The sequence below is a fragment of the Carettochelys insculpta genome, chromosome 16 (assembly GCF_033958435.1).
Source record: "Carettochelys insculpta isolate YL-2023 chromosome 16, ASM3395843v1, whole genome shotgun sequence".
Taxonomy (NCBI): domain Eukaryota; kingdom Metazoa; phylum Chordata; order Testudines; family Carettochelyidae; genus Carettochelys; species Carettochelys insculpta.
Window position 1 is genome coordinate 35,403,780 of NC_134152.1, and position 26,536 is coordinate 35,430,315.

A 26,536-nucleotide genomic window follows, 5' to 3' on the forward strand; every position below is an offset into this window, starting at 1 on the left:
CTGGACAACATCCTGGGCATCAGTCTGCGTGGGGGAATGCCAGGGCCGATCTCAATGGCAATAGCTAGCAGTGTGACTTCTGCTACCCCTGACATCAGTACAAGCCTGCCTGCCACCACCTACGGTGTCACCGCCCGCAACACCACCTCCCCACCTGCTACCATCATCCCGCTTGCTAGCATCCACAATATCACTACTGCCCACAAAACCACTTTCCCACCTACCACCACCTACAATGTCACCACCACTCACAGCACCACCTCTACACCTGCTATAATCATTCCATTTGCTATCACGCACAATACCACCACTTCAGACAACACCACTTCCCCACCTGCCACCACCTACAATGTCACCGCCACCTACAACACCACCTCACTGCTTGCTACCATCACCCCACTTGCTTCCATCCACAATTTCACTGTTACCCATGATACCACTTCCCCACGTGAGACCACCTACAATACCACCACCACTTACTCACCTACCACCACCTACAATGACACCACCACCGACCACACCACCACTGACAACACCACTTCCCCACCTGCTACCACCCACTATGCCACGTCTCCACCTGCTACCATGACTCAGCTTGCTACCATCCACAATACCACTACTACCCACAACACCACCTCCCCATCTGCCACCACCTATGATGATGCCACCGCCAACATCACTACTACTGACAAGACCACTTCCCCACCAGTTACCACCTATAATACCACCACCTCCAACACTATATCTCCACCTGCTACCATCACTCTGTTTGCCACCATCCGCAATACCACTACTACCCACAGCACCACCTCCACACCTGCCACCACCTATGATGACACCACCACTTCCCTAACTGTTACCACCTACAATACCACCACTTCCAATACCACCTCTCCACCTGCTACCATCACTCTGCTTGCTACCATTCACAGTACCACTGTTACCCACAACACCACAACCCCATCTGCCCCTGTCTACAATGACACCACCACCGACCACACCACCACTGACAACACCACTTCCCCACCTGCTACCACCCACTACGCCACGTCTCCACCTGCTACCATGACTCAGCTTGCTACCATCCACAATACCACTACTACCCACAACACCACCTCCCCATCTGCCACCACCTATGATGATGCCACCGCCAACATCACTACTACTGACAAGACCACTTCCCCACCAGTTACCACCTATAATACCACCACCTCCAACACTATATCTCCACCTGCTACCATCACTCTGTTTGCCACCATCCGCAATACCACTACTACCCACAGCACCACCTCCACACCTGCCACCACCTATGATGACACCACCACTTCCCTAACTGTTACCACCTACAATACCACCACTTCCAATACCACCTCTCCACCTGCTACCATCACTCTGCTTGCTACCATTCACAGTACCACTGTTACCCACAACACCACAACCCCATCTGCCCCTGTCTACAATGACACCACCACCGACCACACCACCACTGACAACACCACTTCCCCACCTGCTACCACCCACTACGCCACGTCTCCACCTGCTACCAGGACTCAGTTTGCTACCATCCGCAATACCACTACTACCCACAACACCACCTCCACACCTGCCACCACCTACAATGACACCACCACTTCCCTAACTGTTACCACCTACAATACCACCACCTCCAACACCACCTCTCCACCTGCTACCATCACTCTGCTTGCTACTATTCACAGTACCACTGTTACCCACAACACCACAACCCCATCTGCCCCTGTCTACAATGACACCACCACGGACTACATCACCACCATTGATAACACCATGTCTCCACCTGCTACCATCACCCCGCTTGCAACCATCCACAATATCACTACTACCCACAATAACACTTCCCCACCTGCCACTGCCTACAATACCAGCACTACCTACGAGCATACCTCCGCACCTGCTATTGTCACCCCACTTGCTACCTTCCACAATACCACTACCTCCTATAATACTACCTCCCCAACTGCTATCACTCCAGTGCTGACCATCCATAAGACCACTGCCACCCACAATGTCACATCCATGCCTGCTACCACCCACAATATTACCATCCTACCTGCTACTATCCACAGCATCATCACCCCAGCTGGCATCACCCACATCACCACCACCCTACCAGCTACCATCCATAGCACAACCCACAATACCACCTTCATCACCTCCCCCAAGAAGCCTGTTACTCCCTCCCCACCCAAACCAAACTCCACCTCTCCCTTTCCCATGATCTTCACATCCACCCAAAAAACTGTCCTCACACCCGCTGCCAGCACCACAACGTCCACCAGCAATATTACTCTTCTCTCAACAGCCACCACTCCCACAAGCCCTGCCAAGACTGGTGTTCCACCTGCATCGGCCACAACTCTAATCCCACCTAAGACAGCCACTAAAAAAACAGCTACCAACACAACCTGGCTACCAAAGCCCACACCTGCAGGATACATCATTCTTGAACCAGCTACTGGTATGTATCCCTACATTGCACAAAAGTTAGAAAGAAGGAAAGTCTCAGGAAACAATCCCAGGGAAAAATACACTAGTCATTAGAGTCTCTTGATGACCAGCACCAGAATATGCATTAGAACAACAGAATGGCCACACTGGGTCAGACCAAGGGTCCATCAAGCCTAGTAGCCTGTCTGCCAACAGTGGCCAATGCCAGGTGCCCCAGAGAGAATTAACAAAATCATTGAGTGATCCCTCCCCTGTTGCTCATTCGCAGCTTCTGACAAACAGAAGTTAGGGACGTCTTCTAGATGCAAGAAATAGGTCTTCCATGCTTCTCTGCAATGCGTTAGGCCACAGCTGGAGTACTGTGATCAGCTGTGGACTTTATATTTTAGGAAAGATGTGGAGAATTTGAAAAGGGTCCAGGGAAGAGCAACTAAAATGATTAAAGGTCTAGAAAGTATGACCTATGAGATGAGGTTAAAAGAACCGGGTTTGTTTAGTTTGAAAAAGAGAAGGCTGAGAGGGGCTATGAGAGCAGCTTTCAGGTACCTAAAAGGGTGTTACAAGGAGGAAGGACAGTTATTCTCCTTAGCCTCTGAAAACAGGACAAGAAGCAATGGGCTTAAATCGCCGCAAGGAAGGTTTAGATTGGTCATTAGGAAATCCTTCCAAACTGTCAGTGTGGTTAGTTACTGGAATAAATTGCCAAGGATGGTTGTGGAATCTCCATCATTGGAGATATTTAACAACAGGTTAGATAAATATGTAACAGGGATGATAGAGGTGGTGTTTGGTCCTGCCATGAGGGCAGGGGACTGGACTTGATGCCTTTTGAGATCCCTTCCAGTTCTAGTGTTCTATGACTCGATCCCTGCCCATCCTGGATAACAGCCCATGGATGGACTTATCTTCCATGAATCTATCTAGCACTTTGTTTTTCATGCTGTTCTTAGCAAGGGATCCTGTCACCAATTGCAACTCAAGCAATGACACCCCACAGGGGACTGCTGTCATTTCACAGTCTGCATGCATTGCAGTGCAGTCAGGCAGGTCTTAGCACATATCTGCACATGCTCTGGATATGTCTTTACTGCAGAGTTGCCCTGGGCGCTTAGTCAGGTTTTAGTGCCACCTTCTCTGCCATCGTCACCCAAGAACCTCAGCTCAGGGTTTGGAGGTGCATGTGGCTTCAGTGGGCTTACACAATTGGAGTTTTTGAGCCTAGGCTGCAGGTTCATGGGCCAGAATGTACTTATTTTGCAGTGTGGCTGGATTACTGGAAGGCTGGACACCTCCCAGGGCATTCCCACTCTCCTCCTGGAAAGACAGACAATTCTTCTGCGATGGGCACAATCACCTGGGAAAGAATCCTAGAGCACAAAGGATCTGGGACCAGGCCCCCAGACCCACATGAGCGTGGGAGGACCCAGTAAGGAAGCAGCAGGGCTTTGCAGTGGGGCTGCTCACCCCTGGGCTGAGCTAAGGGGGTGCGAGGAGGCAGTGTAGACTTAGATGTCTTGTGGGCCCCAGCCTCTGCCAATATGAGCTCTTATTGTTCAACTGGCCTCAGTGGAGCTGCAGCTAATCACACTGGCTGAGCATATTCTGAGTGCATTTAGTGCTCCTGAAGGTAGATTTTAGCAGGCTAAGGGTGGAAGCCCCATAAGCATGCACCAAACATAATGGAGGCTGCAGCAGTTGTAGGGCAGCGTCCTCATCCTCACCCCGCTCAAAGCCCCTCCTAGAGAAACTCACTGAGACACAGGAGAGGTCAGGACCCCGATTGTCAACCATGGCCTTGTTGCTAAGGCTACATCCAACAGGGTACATGAGCACCACATTAGCATATTGTTAGGCCACATACACCCTGATTCCCCCAATTCATTGCATGTCGGCCACTCAAGCAAACAGTATTTGGTAGCGATTACATAGCACTATGTAATGTAAGGAGGTGGGAGGTGAAGCACAGGAACTGAAATGGAGACACCCTTGTCACACCATGCTGGAGCACAGGTGGGGAATTACACAAAAGAATTCTTATATGGCTTTTGCTCTGCAAGGCTTTATTGTATTATACAGATTGACTCTCTCTCATCCGGCACTTCTTTCATCCAGCAGCAGCCATGATCTGGCATGTTTTTAGTTAGCTGGATGACCACTTTTCAGGGGTGTGTCCAAGTTTCCCGTGGTCCCATAAAGAGTGTTTGCATCCGCCAGTCCTGGCTTTCAGTATTCTGTGCTGTTCTTTAGCTGTAATTTACCCCGAAATGTCTTCTAAGCTCCTGGTAAGCAGTGGAAGTGTTGGTAATGCTATTAGACAATACTGACCTTCTCTGGTTTGGCAGATTCTCTTGTTTGGCACCAGTCAAGGCCCATGGTTGCCAGTCTAGAGAGGTTCAACCTGTAGTAGAAAGAGCTGTCTTCTCTGCTCAGTGGAGACTGATGTGGCTTGTCTGAGCTGAGTGGGTTTACTCCTGCCTCACATCGGTAATACCACCACTGCCGCCACCACCAGTATCACGAGCCCAGCTGCCTGAGGGGAGAATCAGGCCTAGCACAGGAAGTTCTAGTTCACCACGCTTCCCAGTGGTGGGGTTCTGTGACTGTTGAGCTGCTGTGTGACGTTAGGGGCTGTATGAGAAACAGGGCAACACCGCCTTCCCTGTCTGTGTACATCACCCCCGCTCAGGAGTGCCTGGTTGCCACACTGTTCCCATCAGCCCTCCTTCAGGATTTCAGGTCTGATCGTGCTATTCACATGGACAGTCCAAGTAACTCTGATCTTTATTCTTTCCACCATCCAGCGGCAGGAGCCAAACAAGATTTCAGCTTCCTGCACACCCTGGCTGCTACCATCAGCATCGCTTTTGTGAGAAGGTTCCTTTAATTCCACTGTCAGAGGCTCTTCCTTCACTGTATTCTTCCCTCCTCAATTCCTCCCCTGCCCCAAAGCAGCTGAGTCGGCAGCTACAGGTTCTTCAGACACCCTCCACCCCAGGGAAGCAGCGACATCATGAAAAGCAAACTCATTCAGGACGTCAAGCGGCTGAAGCACCGTCACACCTGTGTCCCTGGGGAGCTGCAGTCCTCCCTGGAAAAAAAGGAACCCGCATTAGCATTAAGCCAAATAACACATTATGGCTCAGCTGTTTGTAGCAAGTTGCTAAGATGCCATGGGAGACAAGAGTAGGACAAGAGCCCGAGCCCCAGCCCAGGCCCAGAAGCAGCAGCATCCTGAGAATCCTCCAAGGATTCTTCCATTTGGCTCACTCTGCTCCATCCATCCATGGGCATGCAAATCCCAGAGCAGTGCCTTCTCTGCACGGTCTTGGCCAGCAAGGGTGATGCCAGCTCAGCGTGTTACCTGGAAGAATGTCTGTTTGTGCAGGAGGTTGCAGGGGATGAAGGACGGGGTGAAACACTGATTCAGTTGGAAATAAACGGGGCTCTGGTAAGGCGGATGCTTGCTGGTACAACTCTACTGGTTTCAGCAGAGAGAGATGCCAGCTCTAACTTTGACCTAGCGGCCTGTGCATGACACAAGAATGACAAACAAAACTGACACAGCCAAGCCAGTGGCTGGTATAAATTGCCCCAGTGCCACAGAAGGTGGAGGAGCTGCAGCAATTTACACAGCCATGATTGTGTTGGGGGTGGGGGCATCCCACTTCTCCAGCCCAAAAACAAGCGTTAAAGCCAGTTGACTTGGAGGTCCACTCTGCTGTTACCATCACCGTGCCAGGGTTCAGTGTCACCGTCTGGCTAACTGGAACCTGCCCAGGAGCCAGTTTCAGTTCTGAAAGCTTTAGGGTTTCAGGCCGAGCCGGCGTGAGCCTGGAAGACGTGTCTGCTCGATAAGTACGAGTCATAAGAGTATGAGCCGTTGTATTGTGTGTGGGTTGGGCTCCCTGTTGAAGTGACAAGGCGCTCCAGTCTGCTTCTGCGTGGAGTTGTACTTCCGGCCTGACTAAAGCAATCCCAGGCCCTGGAACCAAACAGCCAGGGGGCCCATACACATGCACAAACCACAGCTCCAGCCCCTCCGCCATTTGGGCAGTCTGCGCCTGTGCCAGCAGATGTCCAGTGAGCCGCTGGCTGCACGGCTGGCCACATGCTTCGGGCGCAGCCAGGGCTCCAGCGTGCCCACTAGGTAGGGTTGCCAACTGTCTACCCATGCAAACCCATTGTCTGCCCCTTCCCAGAGACCACCTCCTGTCCTTCCCCTTCTCTGAGGCGCCACCTCCTCTCACACCATCCTCCTTCAGTCATACGCCAGACAGAGGCAGGGCCTTCACTCTGGGAGGGATTTTGGGTGTAGGAAATGTGAGGGGTTGGGCTCCGGGAGGAAGTTTAGATGCCTGCTGCTGGCTCAGGAGGTTGGGGTGCAGGAGAGGGTCGGGGGGGCACCGCTTACCTCAGCTGCATCCCAAATGTGACTAGCACACCCCTCTGACAGCAGGACGGGACATCTGCCTTAGCCCTGCTGGTGACAGTGACAGCTGGGGGTCTCTGGACTCCACAGGCCCACTCCTGGAGTAAGGCACTGCTCACTGGAAGAGGATCAAATCAGGCTTAGACTATAACCACAACAGTGGCATATATCCATCTGAACGCTTTGCCAGACGTCCAACCTGTGTATTTAATTTGCTTTATTTTGGACTTATGCAACATCTTTGATCAGGATTTGTTCAAGCCGTGCCAAAGCCACCTCAGTGGGGATGTTTATTGGGAAGAGTGCATAGGGGATGTCATTTTAATGCAGTATAGGAAACAGCAAGTAAAATATTCTACTTTCTCCTAATTGTAGCTGCCCCAGGCTTTGTACAGTGATTTCCATTTAAGATGTCTTTCTGCTTCATTTTAATAAAATATGCCACTGCCTTTCATGTCGTGTTTTGCGTTTCTCCCACGGTTTAGAAATGCAAAAGCTATTTCTGTATATCACCACCAAACAGGCTTGACTTCTCAATTGTACATCCCAAAAACTCTCCTCTAACTTATCTCTAGTGACATCTGTGGAGGGAAAAAATGATGAGGTGAACTTCAGGAAGAGTCTCTTCACTCCAGATCCTCTTGCTTCATAATTTGTTAACACACGGGCTGAAGAGATTCTTATACAGGTTGAACCTCTCTAAACCCAGATTCTCTGGTCTGGCAACTGACCACAGATGTTCCTGGACCAAAGCACCCTGGTGGAGGACCAGCGGCAGGGAGCCCTGACAGCCTGGGATCCAGGAGGCTGGTGGCTGGTCACAAGCAAACACTGTCTGGGAGGCCAGTAGCAGGGGGACCAGAACTGACTTCCCATAGTCCAAGCTCCTTTGGTTGGGACCGGTCAGGTCCTGAAGGCGCTGGTGCAGGGAAGTCCAAACTGTATATCTTGCTGAAGGCAAGTCAGTGGGGCTATTAAACTGAAGGAGTGTTCACCCACGTGAGGAAAGGTTGCACAGACTAACCAGAAGCGAGGAGTACTTGCGGGGCTTGCATTAGACATGCAACTGGGGTGGTCAAAGGTTACACATAGGGGTGGAGTTCTAGGGATAATCATGGGGCTACCTGCCACAAAAAGTTTCTCTTTTAACAAAATGGCATTTTCTGATGAAAAACGGATGCACTGAAAATTCCCCAGGCAGCTCTGCTTTGAACCCTGCAGCCCAACTCCAGGGCCTGCCCATGGTGTGGATAATCCTTTTTATCTCTGAACATCTGGGCTGTTCTCACATCCCCTGCAAGTGACATTATGTGCAGGAGTAGTAGGATCAACTGAGCTGCCTTCTATTGCATCGTCCGTCTTCCATGTCCACTGAGGTTGGGGGACCCTGTCTGGGGGCATGGGCAGGGAGTGGCACCCTCCTTACAGCACCCTGGCTGGCCACAAGCCACTTATCCTGATTCTTTGAGAGTGCCAGTAGCAGAATAGGAAGCTGGGGGTATCTGATTGTGTTGCCGTCTCTGCCCCCAACCAAATACAGGGAAACTAGCCAGCGACTGAAGACCTCAGTGTCTCCCAGGTGCTCTGTCCCATGCCTACTGCTGTCGGAGTACAGTAAAACGTGGCTAAAACCTGTCTTATCTGTCACTGGTAGTACATGCAGAGGGACCTAGTTATAGTCACAGGTCTGCATTTACAAGGATCTCAAGTTATGCACACAACTACCTCATCCCATATGTGTCCTCTCCTATTCCAGCCCCAGGGTTTGTTGCAAACACTCACTGAGTCGTGGCCCTAGTTAGACAATAAATTGGTAGGAGAGGCTCCAGGTCTCCTTTCCCCTTCCAGGCAGCCCCTGGCACACCCTGGCCACAGCAGAAATCACAACAAAGGCTTGTTACACAAAGTTGTACGACTCTTGACTCCCAGTGCTCAAGGCATGGTCATTAATCCCTCAGCGCGTGACTGGGTTTGGTGTCCAGCATTGGTTCCTGGCTACATAGAATGGGCAAGCTAGTCAAACAGCTTAGGTGACTCATTCAGGCCATTAGGGACAGTCACATGTTTTCAACACTCACTGATGTGCAAAATAGCTCAGGGTCTAAGAGAGGATGAAACTCTCCCCAGCCAGAAGAAGAAAGAGCGGAACAATTTCCACTTTTGCCAGCAAGGGCAAAGGGTGATTCTTCTGTCAGCCACGTGAGGAACTCCTGATGGTTTGTTTTAGCCAATATAATTTAGCCCCTGTTCTGTTCATTGTAGAACTGAGCAGGGCTATATTAAACCTGCCATCTTGCTTCTGCAATGTTTAGCCCATGACTTTTATTTCTAACCCACAAGGAAAATGCAAAAGAGGAAAACCTCACACAACATAGAGAAAAGCTACAGAGATTGAAGGACAACCTCTGGGGTGCTTCTGAGGCTTTGACCCAAGACAGAGTGAAGTGGAGGAGACTTGTAGATGATCTCTGCCTCCACTCGGTGCACAAGGGTTTAAGTTATGTGAGTCAAATCACCCAGCAATTTTAATGCCCTGTCTACAGATCCTTGCAGTGCACAGCCAGCCAGCTTTTGATAAATACATTCTTAACCATGTACAATATCCTGAAACCAGCCCATCCTCTAACCCCTTTGCCTACTAGGCTAATACAATTCACTTTGCATGCTACGATTGAGACAATTTACTATTTGCGTTGTGTGGTAGGACTTACAGGCCCCAGTCATGGACCAGGATACTAGGCACTAGGTGCTGTACAAATGCAGAACAAGCAGATGGTCCCTGCTTGGAAGAGCTCACAGTCCTGTTTGCTAACTGAACGGCTACTTATTATAATGAATACAAAAAAGGAAAGCAGTGAAGGTGACCATTGCTCTGCCACATGGTTGCCTGCTGCTTTTGGTTTCTCCCTCAGTTATACGTTTCTGTGACAGCTGAGAAATCAAGATCAAGTTCTGTCTTCCCACTTGCTGGGATGAAGATTTTCACAACAGGAACAAAGTCAGCAGAAAACTTAGAAGCAGCACAGGCAGGAGCTGGAAAATGCTGAGGCTGGTACTAAGAGAGGCTGATGCTGGCCCTAGAAAAACAAGAAAAATAACAGCTGAGGAACCAAAAGCTCAGCAGCCATAGAAATCCATCATTTCCCATCCTAACTGGTCGCGTCCAGGGAAGATCTGTTAACCCCTGACTGGGATTTTGGAACAATGGAAATATCCCCTTCAAATCACTGGCCTCATTTTCACTCAGCAGCCAACACATGCTGGAATGGGATGTTTCTGAAGGCCTAAGTTAGTTCTCTGGAGCCCTCCAGCCAGAAAGGATGTTTTCCATAAAGTTGTTGGGTTACTTATCTGAAGACTGGGCTTTACTGCCTAGATTCAAAGTCCTGGTCAATTACAGCACAGAATCATGAAGTCAGACATGCCAGTGGGAAACTTCCTAGCCAGAAATTATCATGCTTGTTGGCTCCCTGTTGTGTTAGAAACATGAGTATTTAAGCAACACTTGTGGAAAACCAAACCCGTGTATTTCATACTTTCCAGTTTGGGGGAGATAGTGATATAGCCATCTGGTATTCCCCCACTGAGCCCAATGCGCAGCTTATCCAGCTCGGACTGCCTCTGCAAGTGGATCCAGTCCCTGGCAGGTGAATTGTATTGTTGCTTTACCAGATCCTGGAGATTTAGCCCCAGCAAGCCTTTGACATCTCCAGCTGTTAGGTTCTAGGGGGAAAGCAAATTAGCACTGTTGAGGGCACACTTTTCAAAGGGGGCTCCTGGACTGCGATGTAACACTGGCCAATAATATTTCTGGCTCATCCCAAAACTAGAAGGTGTGGGAAGTAACCAGGCCTGCTGATGGAGGGGGGCATGGGAGGGGAAAGAAAGGGGACAGTTGCCCTGGTCCCAGTGATTCAACAGGGCTGAGAGCTCCTGGCTGCCGCCATTGCTACTGCAGCAGCAGCTGCTGCTCTGGGCCCTTTAAATCACCACAGGATTCCCAGGTGGTGCTGAAGGGCTGGCAGTGGGAAGGTAGCCCCAGCCCCACCCCTTGCACCCAAAGCCCTGCACCTTCTGGGAGCATGGAGCCAGCTCCCACAACCAAGCCCAGCAATTCTGTTCCATTTTAGGGCAGGCATTATCTTTTAAATAAGTATTTGTAAAGTGCTTAGCACAATATGGTCCCTGTCCCACCCATTGCTGCTGCTACTAGAGAGTCTGATCTTGGGAGAGCCATGAAATCTGGACAAACACCCAGAACGAGGCTCCATCCCAGCCTCATGCTGGCCTCACTCCACTGAGTCTGATGGAGTGTCTCAACTCAGCCTATGGGGGAGTGACTCCTGAATGACACAAGCATATGCAGGCTCAGAAGCAGCCAGTCAATGCATCTCAAGTGCGTGTGCGGGAACAATTTTTCACAGCCCAGCCAGACTCACCAACACAGAGTCCTTTTTCAAGCTCATGAAGGTTCTGATATCCATGTTCACGTTATCATTGCTGAGAGCGCTGAGATCTTCTCCAGGTGCGCCAGCTGGGGCAGGAAAACAACAAATTAAAGCAAACCCAGCCATCACGGCAGATGTCGTGAGACAAACCCAAAGGGATTCCCAGGCAAGAACTTGGAAATCAACGAAGTCATTCCAGGGGTGATGGGGGGGGCCTCCATGTTCAGCGATTGTGTAGTGTGCAAATAGTTGCAGACCCATTAGAAGCAGACCATTCCCACTCTTCTTAGACCTTATTAGCCAGATACTGATGCTCGGACAGCCCAGACCTGTGATTTACAGCTTCCTGGGATGTGCAGCCTTCATGAGCCAGGGGCGCGCAGCAGAACTCTCCCCTAGACATGGATACTAACTCATTGCGCCACTACCTAGGGCTTGTCCTGCTTCAAGTTGCCCCATCAGACTGAATACAGCTGCATCATTCTCTGCAATGAGCATCCCCCACCCCTGTGGAGCCCAGCAGAAGTGTAAATAGGGCTTCAACAGTGTTTGATGTACAGGTTGAACCTTTGTAGGCCGCTGGCACCCTTGGGACCTGACTGGTGCTAAACAAGAGAATTTGCCAGACCATGGGAGGTCAGTATTATCTAGCAGCATTACCAACACTTCCACTGCTTACTGGGCTCTTAGAAGACATTGAGGGGAAAAATCAGAGCAAAATAACAGCATAGAACATTGAGAGGCAGGACTGGGGGCTGGAAACAAACTTTATGGGACCACAGGAAACTTGGCCACATGGATGATAAGTGATTGTACAGCTAATTAAAATCATGCCAGGTCATGGATGTTGCTGGATCAGAGTGTGCCTGACTAGAGAGGTTTAACTCATACAAATTGGGGAAGGGGTAGATTTCAAACCAGGCAGATTTTCACTCCCTTGATCCTCTGTGAAAGTTCTCCACTCTAAACCAAAACCTCAGGTCCAGCCCTCCTGAAACTTCACTCCCCCACCCCACCCCACCCCAGTCCCAACTCTCTCAAACGTTCCGATCTGGACTCAGCTGGAAGGCTCAGCCCATCTCTACTGTCAGTACCACTCTGTGTTGGCCACCTAGTGCTTCTGCTTACGTAGATATGGTTTGATGAGGTTGTAATAAGCCGGGGGCTGGTTGCGTTGCTCGGAGAAAGCTTGTTTAGCTTTGGGGTAGAGGATGTCTTTTGTAGCCTGAGGACAGGCTGAAGGGTTCAGCGAGTTGGCCAGTCTGCGGAAAAGCAAAGATTTGAGGAGATAGATGTTTGCATCACTTCTCCCATTGGAACCATTGTACCGTCATGAGTAAGTATCAGAATTTCTTTTTGCTATATGCCCCGATACCCACTGAGCAAAGTCAAGGATAGGACAGAAGAAAAGAAGCTAAAACTCAAGAGAAATGTTAAGTCAAGTTACACCCCCAAGGTCACCTGTTCGCTAAGTGGCAGAGTCAGGAATACAGCTCCTTGACACCTGGGCATAGGCACTAGCCAATACTGTCATTAGCACAGCTTCCTGGATTGGCTTGTGGAAAAATGAGAACAAAGATGGTTGGTGCATTCACTCACTTGAGGTTGCTGGGCTCTATCATTTGTAACTGGGGCTCCTTCAGAAGGCATATGTATCTTGTACCAATGGCATTCAGAGCAGTGACATTCAGTGGGCTTCCCGAGTCCATGTATTGGGTGATAATGACAGAGGCCTACAAAGGTTTTAAAAAGCAGCTGAATAACCTGGAAGTACTGTTCCTTCCCCTGCCCCTCAGAGCGCAGCAAATGTCCACACCACACAAAATCAACCCCTAATAAAAATAGCCAACTTTGAATTAAATAAGCTGCTTCCCATCAAAGAAGGTTCCCCAAACCCTGGAGCCAACCCAACCACACAGATAAGCATCGAGCTGGTAGCATTTACCTTTTCGTTGGGAGGCCTGTTGCTTAGTAGGAAGGCAAGTGTCGCTGCGGAGGTTATATTCCATTTTTTAATGTCATCAATGGTGACAAGAGACGAGATGGCCCCCAGGAGGGGGATTATCTTTTCAGGGTACCCGTTGGGATACAGCTGTGGACAAACAATTTGTAACCCAAAAGGCACTGGGACCACTGACAAGGGACAGGGAAGTTTCTCCTCCCCAACCTTGCTGAGAGCCAGCTGGTTGTTAGTTGATATGTGACAACACACAGCTTTAGTCCCTAAGGTCACAGGTTCATTACCCCTGCCGAAGACCCAGGTCCATCAGCCATACAATGTAATCCCGGTAATGCACTACATTTTTCTGATGGTGTAAGAGGGCCATAGGGCAATGGAGAAGCAAGACCAAGAGGTAAATAAACAAATAAATCAGTTCTCTTTCCCTGCACATACCCCAGCACCCCATCCACGAGCTGTGTCACTCTTTCACCCACACTTGCAGCCTGGTCTTGCTCCAACATGGGTTCGCTCCATCTTGGGATGGGGACAGCTGGACACTTTCTCTGGATCTCATTCCTGACAGCAAGCACCTACAAACTGATGCCCGAGGAGGTGCTTTGATGCCCTTCACCTGTGCCTTACCTCATCCAGCTTCTTCTTCAGCACAGCCAGTTGCTGATCAGTGAAGGGGTAATGTGCCATTTGCTCCAGGTATTCACTCAGGGTGACCCCCTGCAAGCAGGCCTGTAACTCCTCCGGGGTATAGTAAATAGGCATGAGCTCATCCATCACCATCTCCTTGGTTATCTTCTTATCCGGTGGGCATGCTGTTGAAGCAAGTATCACACACCTCCAGTGTGACAGGGCTTTTGTGTTAAGCACTGAGTAACTGTAGCCTCACACTCCTGCATTACCAGTTCCCCAGAAACCCAAGACGGAGGTTAAAAGTACATCTACACTACAGGGAAGATCAACCCAGTCAGGGCTGATCTTCCGTGCAAAATCGAACTATCTGGGGTCTTCGATCAATCCCTGTGCTACTCAGTATTGTGAGGAGTAAGGGAGGTCGATGGGAGATTGTCTCCTGTCAACCTCCCTCTGTGAAGACAGCCAGGTAAGTTGATTGCAGGTAGGTTGATTCTAGCAACACAATTGCCGTAGCTAAAGTTGCATATCTGCAATAGACTTACCTGCCTAGTGTAGACCAAGCCTCAGACAATTTGAGCACAAATGTGCCTCTAGGGGGCGCTGCAGAGCACCTAGCCCGCAAGAGTTGTGCAAACTCCAAGAACGCAGAAGACCCATGTGGGGGGAATGGATGAAGGGTTATCTCCTCTACTTTTCTAACACCAGCCACTACACTCGACACATGTCGTCCCTCCAAGTGGTGGGAATAGGCCCAGCTCTCCACGGGGATGCAAAGCTGGTGGCTGAGAAGGCATCCTTGGGCCCTCTCAAGCCCGGTGCACCTACCTGAAGCCTGGCACAACTGAGTGAGCCTTTGCCTTCTTTGGCATCCACATGACAAGATGTGACTCAGGGTATTAGGGCTAGCTAGGGACCACCACACATTCCCCATCCCCTAGACCCTTCCATGGAATTGGCTAATCAGGTGGGTTTGGGTTTTCCCAGTGTTGTGACAGGTCCAAGGAGGATCTTTGTTTAGATGTTCACAGAAGGACGCTCAAGACCCAGCCTGAGTCCTGCCACTAGGTACAGGGACAACTCAATGCGGAGGAGCCTTAGGCTGAAATCAATGTACTAAGCAAGCACCCCACGTACCAGCCTCGCGTTTTCCCCTGGAAGGCAGGAGGTTTTTCACTATGGAGGCCAGCTGCTCCCTGGGCAAAGGTGAATCATGCACAAAATTTTTCAGCCATGGGATTAAAATGGTCTGCAAAGAAAATTAGTCAGCATGAATGTGAGGTTTGTAGCTCCTGTGTATTTTTCTGTGGACACTTACACAGCCAGGGACCTGGTCACTCAGCTAAATGCTTAGGAATATTACAGGGACTAGAACTCATGACTTCCTGCACCACAACTAGTGACCACTCCTTGGTGAGCCAAAGAAATCACTTCATGGACATAGGCAGAAAAGGTGGGAAACTTCCAAAGGTGCTAGGAGGTCTGGTTTGTCCCGTCCACTAGAGGGCAGTGATGCACACACACCAGCCACTCATGGAAGCAGTATGACCCACAGCACAACGTGGTCAATTTAAATAATGTTGCATGAACCTTACCAATGGCATTACTTTAGAGAGTGATAATGATCTAGCTCTCTGCTATTCCCAGGTTCATTAGAAGGCTGGCCTTTGTTACCACTATAACATCGCTCCCTTCATCCCCACACACTTGGAGCTTTAACGCCAAACTTTGCCACTCATCAGCCATACTGAATAAGGCTGTTCGCAGCTGAGGCTTATTTTTGCTCTGGTGATGTCAATGGGAGTTTTGTCATCAATTTCCCTGGCAGCAAAATCAGGCCTTGTGCACCTTGGACACTCCAGGAAGCCGCAGGATGTCTGTTTGTAACATACCCGCGGGATCTTTTGCAAGATAATATGATCAAATACATGGAAGAGTCCACAGAGCTCATCCAGGGTAGAAGCTGACCACTTTGAAGGCGGCCTGAAAGAAAAAATCATGTTGGGTCAGCTTCCAGAAGAGGGAGACCTGGGATTCTTTTCAGACTAGAGTTTGTAGGGCTTATCTCCTGGTAACATTTTGATTTAAAAAACAATGGAAATGTTTGCCTCATATAACCCCTCAACCACTTTTCTCCCGTAGGACAGACATCATCGTCATCACTTGCGATATGAACTCCAAGGGCTGGCGAACCAGATTTAACAAATGAATACAAAGAAAGAATAGCAAAGAAATCAGAATGATAAGAATCACTTCTTTCATTCCAGGACCACCGAGCACTGTCCGCAGTCAGAGAAGTTACTGCTGCCTTCCTATTACATTAGAAGCAGGGAAAAGGGCACAGAGAGAGTCAGTGACTTTCTGTTCAGCAGTCAGTGTCACAGCCAGCTGGAACTGCAGGTCTCCACAACTTACAGGCTGATGCACACCTATTAGGCCAAGGTCAGAGACAGAGTGCCAAAATTTGATCTTTTGAGCTCTACATATGGCCCAAGAGCCAGTGATACTTTTTAAAGTCACTGATAGTCTGACTGACAACAGCTTCATTCATAAATTAAGATGCAGAGCGTTACCGTTTAGTGGGGTGGTTGGTAGCATTAGCTGGTCTTTTGTTAATTCACAGGCAGCATGGCTCTGAGCAAGCTCCTGGTTGAATGGGGGAGGAAAAACAGGGCTGCACTCCCGCCTCACATGCCATTCTTGGCATCTGTGCCAGAGGTTGCTGACTCCTTTATTAGGCCATCCAACCTAGCTCCCTGCTGTCATCTAAATCTGACTCAAACCAGCCAAGCTTCAGAAAAGGCTGGTTAACTTATTTCTCTCTAACCCAACTTGCTCCTGCACCTGCATTTCCAGGCATTGGGCAGGGTCACACAGGCAGAGAAATGGCTGTGCTAACTATATTTCTGATCCAACTAGAAGCAGGGGTGAAATCTTTACCCTGAGGCATCCTTTCAACCAGTTTGGTCTGTAAACCCCAAAGGGAGTGAGCCCAGCAGAACAGAATCCTAGGGTTGGAAGAGACCTCAGGAGGTCATGAAGTCCAACCCCTTGCTCAAAGCAGGACCAATCCCAACTAAATCATCCCGGTCAGAGATTTGTCAAGCTGGGACTCAAAAACCTCTAAAGATGGAGATTCCACCACCTCTCTAGGCAACACATCCCAGTGCTTCCCGCCTCCTGGTGAAATAGTTTTTCCTAACATCCAACCTAGACCTCCCCCACTGCAACTCAAGACCATTGCTCCTCGTTCTGCCATCTGTCAGCACACTTACCCGAACTGAGTGCTTCCACTGCCGAGGACACTTCTAATGGCCTCTTCTTGAGTGGGTGTGAAGGAGTCACACTGATTTAACTGTGGCAGCAAACTTCCCCCAGAATTTCTGATGTATTCTTCACTGAGGTCACAAACCAAATGACCCAGAATCTCTGTGTTTTCTTCACTCACCCAAGTGCCGGGAATTTTCTAGTTTAATAAAATAGATGTGTTCAGTAAAAAGGGAAGAAAACTTGCACTCAGTAATTCATAGTGCTGCTGATAATTCTTATTCCCTAAAGGGGAACCCTAGCTGCAGACTTTGCATCTGGATTGTGACTTGAATTTCATCCACAAGCCCTTGATCAAGTGGCCAGGCTTGTTATGTGTGCATTTGGATTGAGGCTTCCTGAAAGTTCCCAGAGAGATGTGGCTTTGGCCTCTCTCCTTCCTGCAAAATTTCTTGCTGGGCAAGCTAAGAATCCAACACAGGAAACCAACCCTCATGCTTCCAGGCCTGGGTTCAGTTCTTCAGGGGTTATGAAGGAATTTCCCCTCCCCTGTTTAGCACTGCATTCTGGGCTAGATGTCTCTGTGGGTGGGGTAGTTTTGTTGGTGTAATTCTGGCTTCTTGTGGGCTGCTCCCTGGAAGAAATTTTCCTGATCATTTCCTTTTTCTCCCCCCTGATGTTGACCTTCACCCCTTCCTCTGGTACTGAACTAGAAAGCCAACAGCTGGGCAAGATACTGAATGAGACAGACAAATGGTCTGGCTCCCAAGTGGTTCCTAGGAACATTTCTTGTTTCCACAGTGTCTAACCATCTGAGATTCATGTTTTAAAAGACTTCAGCCAGAGAACTTCCTTCCCATGGCATTATCTCAAATTCATGGGCATACGAGTCACTTTGTTGCCATCAGTGACTGCTCTGAACCTCATTCTTCCTGGGTATACAGCTCAGCTCCCTCTGCTCCAAAACCACAGGTCTGTGCCATAAGGGATAAAGGATACCACCTATTAGCTCTGAGCAGTAGAGGGCTTATGCCACACAGGTGGACAGCTCTGAGTCCTTCTACCAAGTAGTGGCATTTTCACACGAGTTTTGGAGTTATGTTCTGAATCTCTTACACCCTGTTGATTCCGTATAGGAGAGATATATATTGTCCTCTGTGGCTACACAGCCCTGGTGGCTGGGGATATTTGTGTGAGCCAACAGCACTGGAGGTGATGCTCAGGGAAAAGGGCTACACAGTCTACAACACAGTGTTTGGGTTTGGTTGACTTGCAACATTCATTTCCCTCAAAGGTTAAGAATGAAATCTCTGCCCTTCGTCTGGCTTGTAAGTTCATACTCATCGTTCTCAGCCCAGCGTCCGTGTCACTGAGTTCATACCAAACAAGCAAAGGCTTCCAATAGCAGCTGCTTCCGCTCTGGGGAATCTCTCTGAAGAATGTCAATGTTTGCTTCTCCAACGTTCCTGACGTACTGCTGGCAGCTTCCTGTCCCTGCGTAATCAGAAGGACTGGGAAAGCAAGCACCCCATGAATTCACAGAGGATCTTATTAAACAATTCATAAATTGGTTGAAATCCACTGAATATGACCCCCATCCAGTGTTCCTTATTTTATAGTTTATTTCACATCCCAGCACTTTTAATTGTTCTTCTTGGAGGCCCAAATATGTATCTTTTCAAATATTTTTCCCCTGGGGAAATCACCTTTGAAACCCAGGCTAGTGCTGCTCATGTCTGACGCACTGAATACAGAAGCCCAGCAAGTTATCAGCAGGGTACAGAAATTCTGCTATCAGGTCTGACTTTTCTGGTTCAATAGACATTGTATGTGGAAACATTCACAAAGCTAGAAAGTAAGAAAAACCTGGAAGGTTCTTAAAGGGACACTATCAAGACAAAAATACCTTTTGCAAAGCAATCTGTGCCTTTATTACTAACACCCCCTGGACTGTTACAACTAAAAAGTTTTAAATCTAATTCCATTTTCTTCTTTTCTGCAATTTTCACCTCTCTAATACAGAACTTTCTTGTCTGGCAACATCTGTAATCCAGCATGATTTCAGTCAGCTGAATTACCACTTATCGTAGGTGTGGCCAAGTTTCCTGTGGTCCCATGAAATTTGTTTACAGCCACCAGTCCCGGCTCTCAGTGTTTGGTGCTGTTATTTAGCTGTAATTTACGCCATGTGTCCTCTAAGAGCCCAGTAAGCAGTGAATGTGTTGGTAATGCTGCTAGACATTATGACCTTTCATGGTGCAGCAAATTCTCTCATTTGGCACTGGTCAGGTACCCAGGATACTGGACTAGAGAAGTTCAACCTGTACTCAGCAGATGCTGCCCACATATGATGGGGATGTGTGCCCTATAAACAGATACCGACTGATGCATTGATAAGCATTTTATGGAATTCAATGACTTTCTTCCTCATTTTCATGGCTAAATGAGGCAGGCAAGATGAAAGCCTCTGTGAAGTTACCTTAAAAAGAGCAGCATGTCTTTTGGATAGTTGTCTAAATCCTTGGGAATCCCGTTGAGGGTCACCCTCTTAACCAAACACCTCAGCTGAAAACAAATCAGAATTCAGGTGAAACAAGAAAAAAAAACAACAAATCTCTCTTCTGGCAGGGAACAAGCTCCCTGAGAGAGACTGGCATTGGATTCGAAGAGGTTTAGATTCCTGCAGAACCTTGTTAGCTAGGGTTTGACTTAGCCAGAGTAACGACAGCGATTCAGCATCACCTGTGGTTCAGAGCTAGGCCACCTCCCCCATAAAACATGTGGATGTGGGTTCTTGATAAATGGTTTCATCCTGAGAACACTTTCATGACAATAGCAACACGGCGCTCTGTATATGGAGACTGACCTGGTCTTCTCCTAGCCTGACATTCTGCTGCTTCATGGCTTTGGCAAGCTGCCGAAATCTCTCTGTTTCCATCTCATTGGCTGCTGCACAGGTGAAGCCTTGGAGGACAGAAGGGGAAAGTCTGAAAATTCAAAGAAAGTAAACGGTGCAGTGAGGGAGGACTTCAGAATCAGTGCAGATCTTTCAGAATTAACCTGAACCCAGTCGCATACGTGCCACTCCCAGCTCTTCTTCAAGTCCTAAGATTCCCCAGACTCAGGGCCAGCAAGAACAAGTTCAGAGGTGGAAGAACAGTTCTAGCCACAACAGGCACCATACTGCCCTTTATCTACTGCAGTCCAGTAAGTGACTGTCAGCCAAAGAAGCACGGTCCCAGGACTCAAAGAGGCAGCTGCAGAGCCATACTGAATGTCCAACAGAAGTCACCCAAGTTGGAAGTATCGCTCCATTGTTTCTGCCAACTGAAATATTGCTCACTTTCTCCAGACAATCAGAAGCCTGTGAGAGGCAGTGGACTTGGGCCAGGAGTTTCATTTTAGAAAACAAGTCTATGTTATGGACAATTTTGCACACCATCTGCAAGTGCCTGGCTGGGGCAGAACCCATTCTGATGGGCCTCCGAGGCCTTTCCTTTCCCCTTCAGTGGATGAATTTGTGGAGCACCTGTGGATCAGGACAATGGCTCAGCACATATGGAAAAGCAGCAAAAAAGAGAAAAAAGCAACGTTACCTGCTGAAGTCAGGCTCTGCCTTTATTACATCGTCAAAAAACATGGCAGCCTGTAGAACCAAGCCAAAGAGAATGTTAGCATGTTACCAAACCCTTCCCAGCCTGTTAGTTACATTCAGCTTTAATCCTGGCTTGTGGGGGCAGAGTCCAACCACTGTCCAGGCTTCCAGCTGCAGCTGAAGGCAATGAGATGACGACTTACTTGTTCCCGGTTCCACAGTTTCTGGTTGAGTTCTTGAACATTGGGCTTTTCCTCCCCAAAGGCCAGCAGTGATTTGGGGACGTAGCTAGCCAGACTGTTTGGGATGTATTTCACCAATCTGACGGGGCTCCCTGCCACTGAGGCAATCTGAAAATGTAATGACCCCCACACAGAGGTTAAAAACAGCAGTCATTGGAGAGGGAATTACAGGTTGGATGTGAGCCAGAAATTAATCACCAGAGAATAAATGCCCAGGAATGTTCCCTGCTGGATGCATCTATCTGACTGGAGAGCTGCTATGAGCTGATGCTTTGGGACACGTGCATCTGAGAGGTCTGCCAAGTATGTTAATCTGTGTTGATGATGATGATCTGTGATACCCACACAGACGAGCAAAGAAGAGTTCTCGCACTTCCTGGCTTTATGCCTTAACATTGTTTAGCAGGGTAGAAAACAGAATGGGGATTTCCTCATTCTCTGTTAATACAAATAATAGCCTGCAGCCTGAAGGGCCAATATTGGGAGAAAGGAAATGTCCATCTCTTAGCTCTTCGCACTCCACACAGGCGAGTGGGAACAGCACAAACGAGAACATAGCTATACAGTAGGCGTTTGGGAATCTGACAGCTGACTGTGACGGACAATACAGCCAGAGCCTCTCCTGCCAGCCTGTGACATGGAAGAGGGAGGGGGAATTAACGGGTCTCTTTCTCCCTTGTCTTGAATTATTCTCATGTGTAAAATTGTGGTCAGCAGAAAAGGTCATAAAATGGACTGATTTCCTGCAGTTGCGTGAAGCAGTATCTACAAGTTAGCTTAGAGTGCACTCTGAAAGGACCTCACAACTGTTCACAAGCTACAAGCCTTAAACCTTCCACCCACCTAATACCCTACCCCTGCCTGTGGAATTCTCCATGAACCAGGAGAGCTCACCTTTACTCCCTTCCTATCCAGCAGCAGCCTACGCCTAGTGTGAGACCCATCCAAGAACAATATCATGCTTTGTTATGAGCTATCACGACTGTAAGCCAGGACCATCCCAACCATGCACATTGCAATACCAGAGAGGAAATTACCCCATGCCCCACCATACAGCCCTGTTAGAAAGGACATAAACAAGCCATGGCAGATGTACCTGTCTGTTCATGCCTGTTCACAACACACAGTGTTCTCACTATCTGCCTCAGGCTGTACCAATGCAGGTCACCACCTTGTACAGAAAAAAGGCCTCACCTTTTCCACAAGGGCCATTTTCAGAGCAGTGGGAAAACTCTCTATCTGCTTAACAAACTCAGGGATCTTAATGGCTTCCAGGATCACCTCTGGAGGCAGATTTTGAAGTTTGCTGCTACTTATTCCAGCCACCAAACTCCCCAGTGCTGCCAGGCTTTGCGCACCCAAGATCTGAAGCACAATCACAAAGGCAAGAGCAAAGGATTAGCCACACGTCAGATGGAATCTCCATCACAGACAGAGCAGATGCAACCCACGGCTTCTGTTCTTCATACCTGATAGCCAGAGCTGAACAACTTGTTAAGGATCGCGCTAGACTGTTCGGCACTCCAGCCGTAAACTCCGCTCAAGGAAGGAATAGTGGCGTGAAGGTCTCGGTCACTGATGCCATTCTCAATCTGCGACACGGACAGCCCGACTGCAGCCTGCCCCAGTGCATTCAGGGTGTCGGGAGGGAAGTGGTCAAATTTGTTCACCAACAAGGTTGCAACCTAGAAAGAGCCCACAATGATGAAGGAGCCAGTCATGATATCAGAGACAGCGAACCAGCTCCTTGAGAGAGTGTCATTTCCACTCCCCTGTCATTAGAAGTCTTAATTACTGGAATTTTGCAGAGACAACATCAGTGACGGTTTCAGTAAAGTCTTCATCAGCTTTCTGAGGAAGATGAGGCAAAGGCCAATGTTTAAGAGGCAGTGTGTTCTGAAGCAGTGGTTTCCAAGCAGAGTTATGTGTACCCCTGGTGTACACAAAGGTCTTCCAGGAGACACATCAACTCAGCTAGATAATGCTGTAGTTTTACAACAGGCTATAGAAAAAGCACTTGTAGCCCATAGACCTTCTGAGTTGGTTCACTGTTCCATCAAGTGGCATTGAGACCACTCACAGAGAGAATAATGATCAGACTCCACAGCCTTACTTAAGAGCCAGCTGCCTTTCAACTCATGTGGGAGAGACTAATGCACTAGAAGTCCCAGGGCTGATTCCACCTATCAGAGCTACATGCTTCTGAAGTCAGTACAAACTAAAATCTCATGCAATTACTTGTTTATACTGCTTTGTAGACTGGACACTGTAAGTACAATGTCTACAGTCCAATCAATTTATTTTATAACTATTTTATAAAAATGAGACAGTCCACCATTGTTCAGTAAGAAGTCACTGGGACACCTTGTATTTTTGTTTCTGATTGTGTAGGCAAGTAGTTTTAAAGTGAGGTGAAACTCAGGGTACACCTAACAAATCAGACTTCTGAAAGGGGTACTTGAGTCTGGAAAGGTTGAGTGCCACAGGGGCAAAGAAGGGTCTAATCTCAGTTTCCTTTCAATCTAGAGCCCTGTTTTGTGGCCAACACTGCAGGAGCTGAGCAGCTTCTGGTCATTTTGCTCAGTGGCTGATTGGACAAGTCATTTAACGTTTCTGTGCCTCCATTGTTTCACTGGTAGAATGGAGGAAATAGAACTTCCCTACCTCAGGTGAGAGGAGGACAGGTGATATTTGCAGGTTCTTACCTGTGTTGAGTATTATGAACACAGCACAGGGCTGAGCTCTCCCTTTACACAGAACAAAGCAAGGGCAGGGAAAGGGATTGGTATCTGTTGGGAGCACTGTTTGTTAATGAGGGATTCACACCTCTGCAGGGCTCAGTCCCAGGCCACCAGTCAAGGGCATTACCTGCCGCTCCTCAGTTGTCAGAGAAGGCGCCGGCCTCTCCTCACCGGTGCCTGTGCATATCCGACTTGAGACACAGTTTTTAGTGATCTTCTGAGCCAGGCTTAAAGCACCCTTTCTGTCTAGGTCACTCACTGCTGAGGGGCTGAGGTAGCAGACCAAGCTGTCCGGGAGGCTGGAAGCAGGACAAGGAGGAAAAGTGACAGGTGTTAGAGAGGAAGAACTGGTCGAGCCATCAGTCAGAGACAAATATCAAGTTCCTTGTGAGCTTCTGCATGCCAGTTTTTCCACCATTCCCTACTGGCTTTTATGGTCTCCCTGTCTCTGCAGAGTGCTGCAGCTTAACCTGGATTTCCCAGAATAATCCTGCATGCAAGTGGTTTTTAGTATGCAGAAGGTATTACACCAGAAAGCAGATTCTCCCAGGATTCCCTGAGGGCTCTGTCTGACTCCTGAGAGGTCAATTTTATCGCATTCTTCTCAGGATCAGATTTAAATATAATTTAGCCATAGCCACTCCGAACCAGCAAACAGCAAAGATGTCACTGCATCAAGGTACCGAGTTACGCCACAAGGACACTGTAGAAGCTGGTAGGGGTATGTTACCTGGCCAGCTGGAAGCCGGGTGCAGAGGTAACTAATGAGGTGTAGTACACAGCCGTCTCTCTGGGTAAACTGAGGTTACCAACCAGTTGTAGGTTGACTGGATCTCGGGCAAACATCTGAAGCTGAGAGGGTTGACAGACAAGAGCAGAAACAGTTCATATGGGCTTTTGAATTATATTCCCAGGGCTGCCACTGGCGTGGGCTAAAGGGGACAGTTGTCCTGGGGCCTGCTGATTTAAAAGGGCCCAGAGCCCCAGGTCCTTTTAAATTGCAGCTGGAGACCCAGGCTACACTGAGGTCTGTCTGGGGATGCTGCAGCACAGTTTGGGAGGCACTGAAAGCTGGCCGCTCCAAGCCCCACCCCTTCCTCTGAGGCCCCGCCCCTTCCAGGGCAGAGCAGAGCCCTCACCCGTTGCCCAGGGCCCTGCAAAATTTGTCAGCAGTCCTGCATACTCCTCATAGTCCTGCCTGGCAGTCGGAAAATATCAGAAGAGAGCCTTAACGGGGAGATTCCCAAAGCTCACTACTCCAGAGTTAAACCAACAGAAGAATCAATTCAGTATGAAAAATTGTAAACAGAAAATCTGAGCATGCACTTGGTACCACTGTCATCTGCTGCAAACATGTGACCCTGCAAGAGCCTGCTTTGGGCCTGGATGAGTCATGAACACAATGGCAGTAACAAGAGAAGGTGATAAATATCCTGCTCCGCTTTCATATTGCCTACCTCAAGTGTTCAAAAAGATCATGAATTGGGCCTCAAAAATCAGGATAGCAGCTTAAAAATGTGATATTTAAAATAAATAAATGTGGGGTTTGTTTTATTTGGCCTGTTTTCTGAGCCTTTAGGATACAGTAGGGGCACATTTTAAAGGCTGCCTTGAAAACTCAAAGATCTAAAAAGGTATTTGACGTGGAAGATGAGGGACTCATGTGAGAACATGACTCCAAGAGTGGAGACTTCCAGGAAAACATCAAATCTCATAAAACACATTGGCCACACTGCGCTTATCATAGGTGCTGACTTCCTGGCAGCAGTGACTGCTCAGCACCTTTGAAAATCAGGCCCTTCATTTTTTTTAAATTTGTTTTGCTTTTCTTATAACCCAGGTGTGATGGGTCTGTTCAACAGAAGCTCATCACCTAATAAATTATTTTGTTAGTCTTTAAAGTGCGACTGGACTGCTTTTTTGTTTTGATAGTATATAGGCTAGCACTGCTCTCTCTCTGTTGCTATTCAACACTTTCTGCCAGTTTCATAGAATCATATATTTGAATGCGAGAAAGGACCCTTAGGATCATCTGATCGGACCATCTTACTAATACAGGCCAAAAACCTGCATCTAATAATTTCCGCAGGACATCCACAGGCTTTGTCTGAGCTCTAACATCTCTTCTAGAAAGCCATCCTATTTCACCTTGAAGTGCATTAAGGGCGCTGACTCCGATTTGTTTTCTAGCAATTACCAGGAATCCAATTTCAATGCAAGTATAGAAACTTATACCGAGGGATGGCCAAATGCCTTGGATATAAAGCGGACCCAAACTAACCCTTTGCTGTCACCAGCAAATGAAGTAAAACATTTTAGAAGTTCGGGAAAAAAAATTTAAAATATTCACATCTTCCTGGCTTCAGCCAGGAGAGGAAGAACTGGCAAGTTACCCTGAGACCTGCTGCTTTCATCTTGCCTCAGAGCATGTGCACAGCTAATATTTTGTACACTGCGTATTCTCTCCCACCACTCTGAGCATGTACTTACAGTTGGCTCATCACCAAAGAGCTGTAGGTCTCCTGCTACTGCATGCTCCAAAAAGGAACCCAAATAATTAGCAAACCAAGCACTGGAACTCAAGTGTGGAAGAGGGGCCATGTAGCAATTTGGTTTTGATCCTGCAAAACACAGACAGCTTCCTTCTAAAATGAAGGCTCCAAACTGTTGGTTTGTTGGTTCTGACAGCAGAACAGAGATAAATTAACAGACAACTTCCCCAAGTGTTTGTGCTCCTACA

General features: G+C 48.4%; 1 protein-coding gene across 1 annotated transcript; it reads right to left on the reverse strand.

The window, feature by feature from the left end:
* Window positions 1-9,898: 9,898 nt before the first annotated feature.
* MSLN (mesothelin) lies at window positions 9,899-26,210 on the reverse strand. The gene is made up of 20 exons (XM_075011115.1): window positions 26,190-26,210; window positions 24,527-24,648; window positions 23,924-24,095; window positions 22,525-22,740; window positions 22,250-22,420; window positions 21,017-21,163; window positions 20,815-20,864; window positions 20,085-20,205; window positions 19,698-19,783; window positions 18,600-18,729; window positions 17,227-17,417; window positions 15,844-15,934; window positions 15,089-15,200; window positions 13,949-14,133; window positions 13,310-13,456; window positions 12,964-13,097; window positions 12,493-12,626; window positions 11,356-11,450; window positions 10,453-10,639; window positions 9,899-9,993 (listed from the first exon to the last, which is right to left on the reverse strand). The coding sequence occupies exons 1-20, from the start codon at window positions 26,208-26,210 to the stop codon at window positions 9,899-9,901; spliced, it is 2,607 nt and encodes an 868-aa protein (XP_074867216.1).
* Window positions 26,211-26,536: the final 326 nt, after the last annotated feature.

Excerpts from the sequence above, each read along its gene's own strand:
- MSLN (XM_075011115.1), bottom strand. The coding sequence starts at position 26,210 with ATGAAAGCAGCAGGTCTCAGG. Across the intron at positions 22,421-22,524 it reads TGTTCAGCTCTGGCTATCAG|ATCTTGGGTGCGCAAAGCCT; the intron begins GTATGAAGAACA and ends ATTGTGCTTCAG. Across the intron at positions 15,935-17,226 it reads AGTGGAAGCACTCAGTTCGG|GCCGCCTTCAAAGTGGTCAG; the intron begins GTAAGTGTGCTG and ends TTTTTCTTTCAG.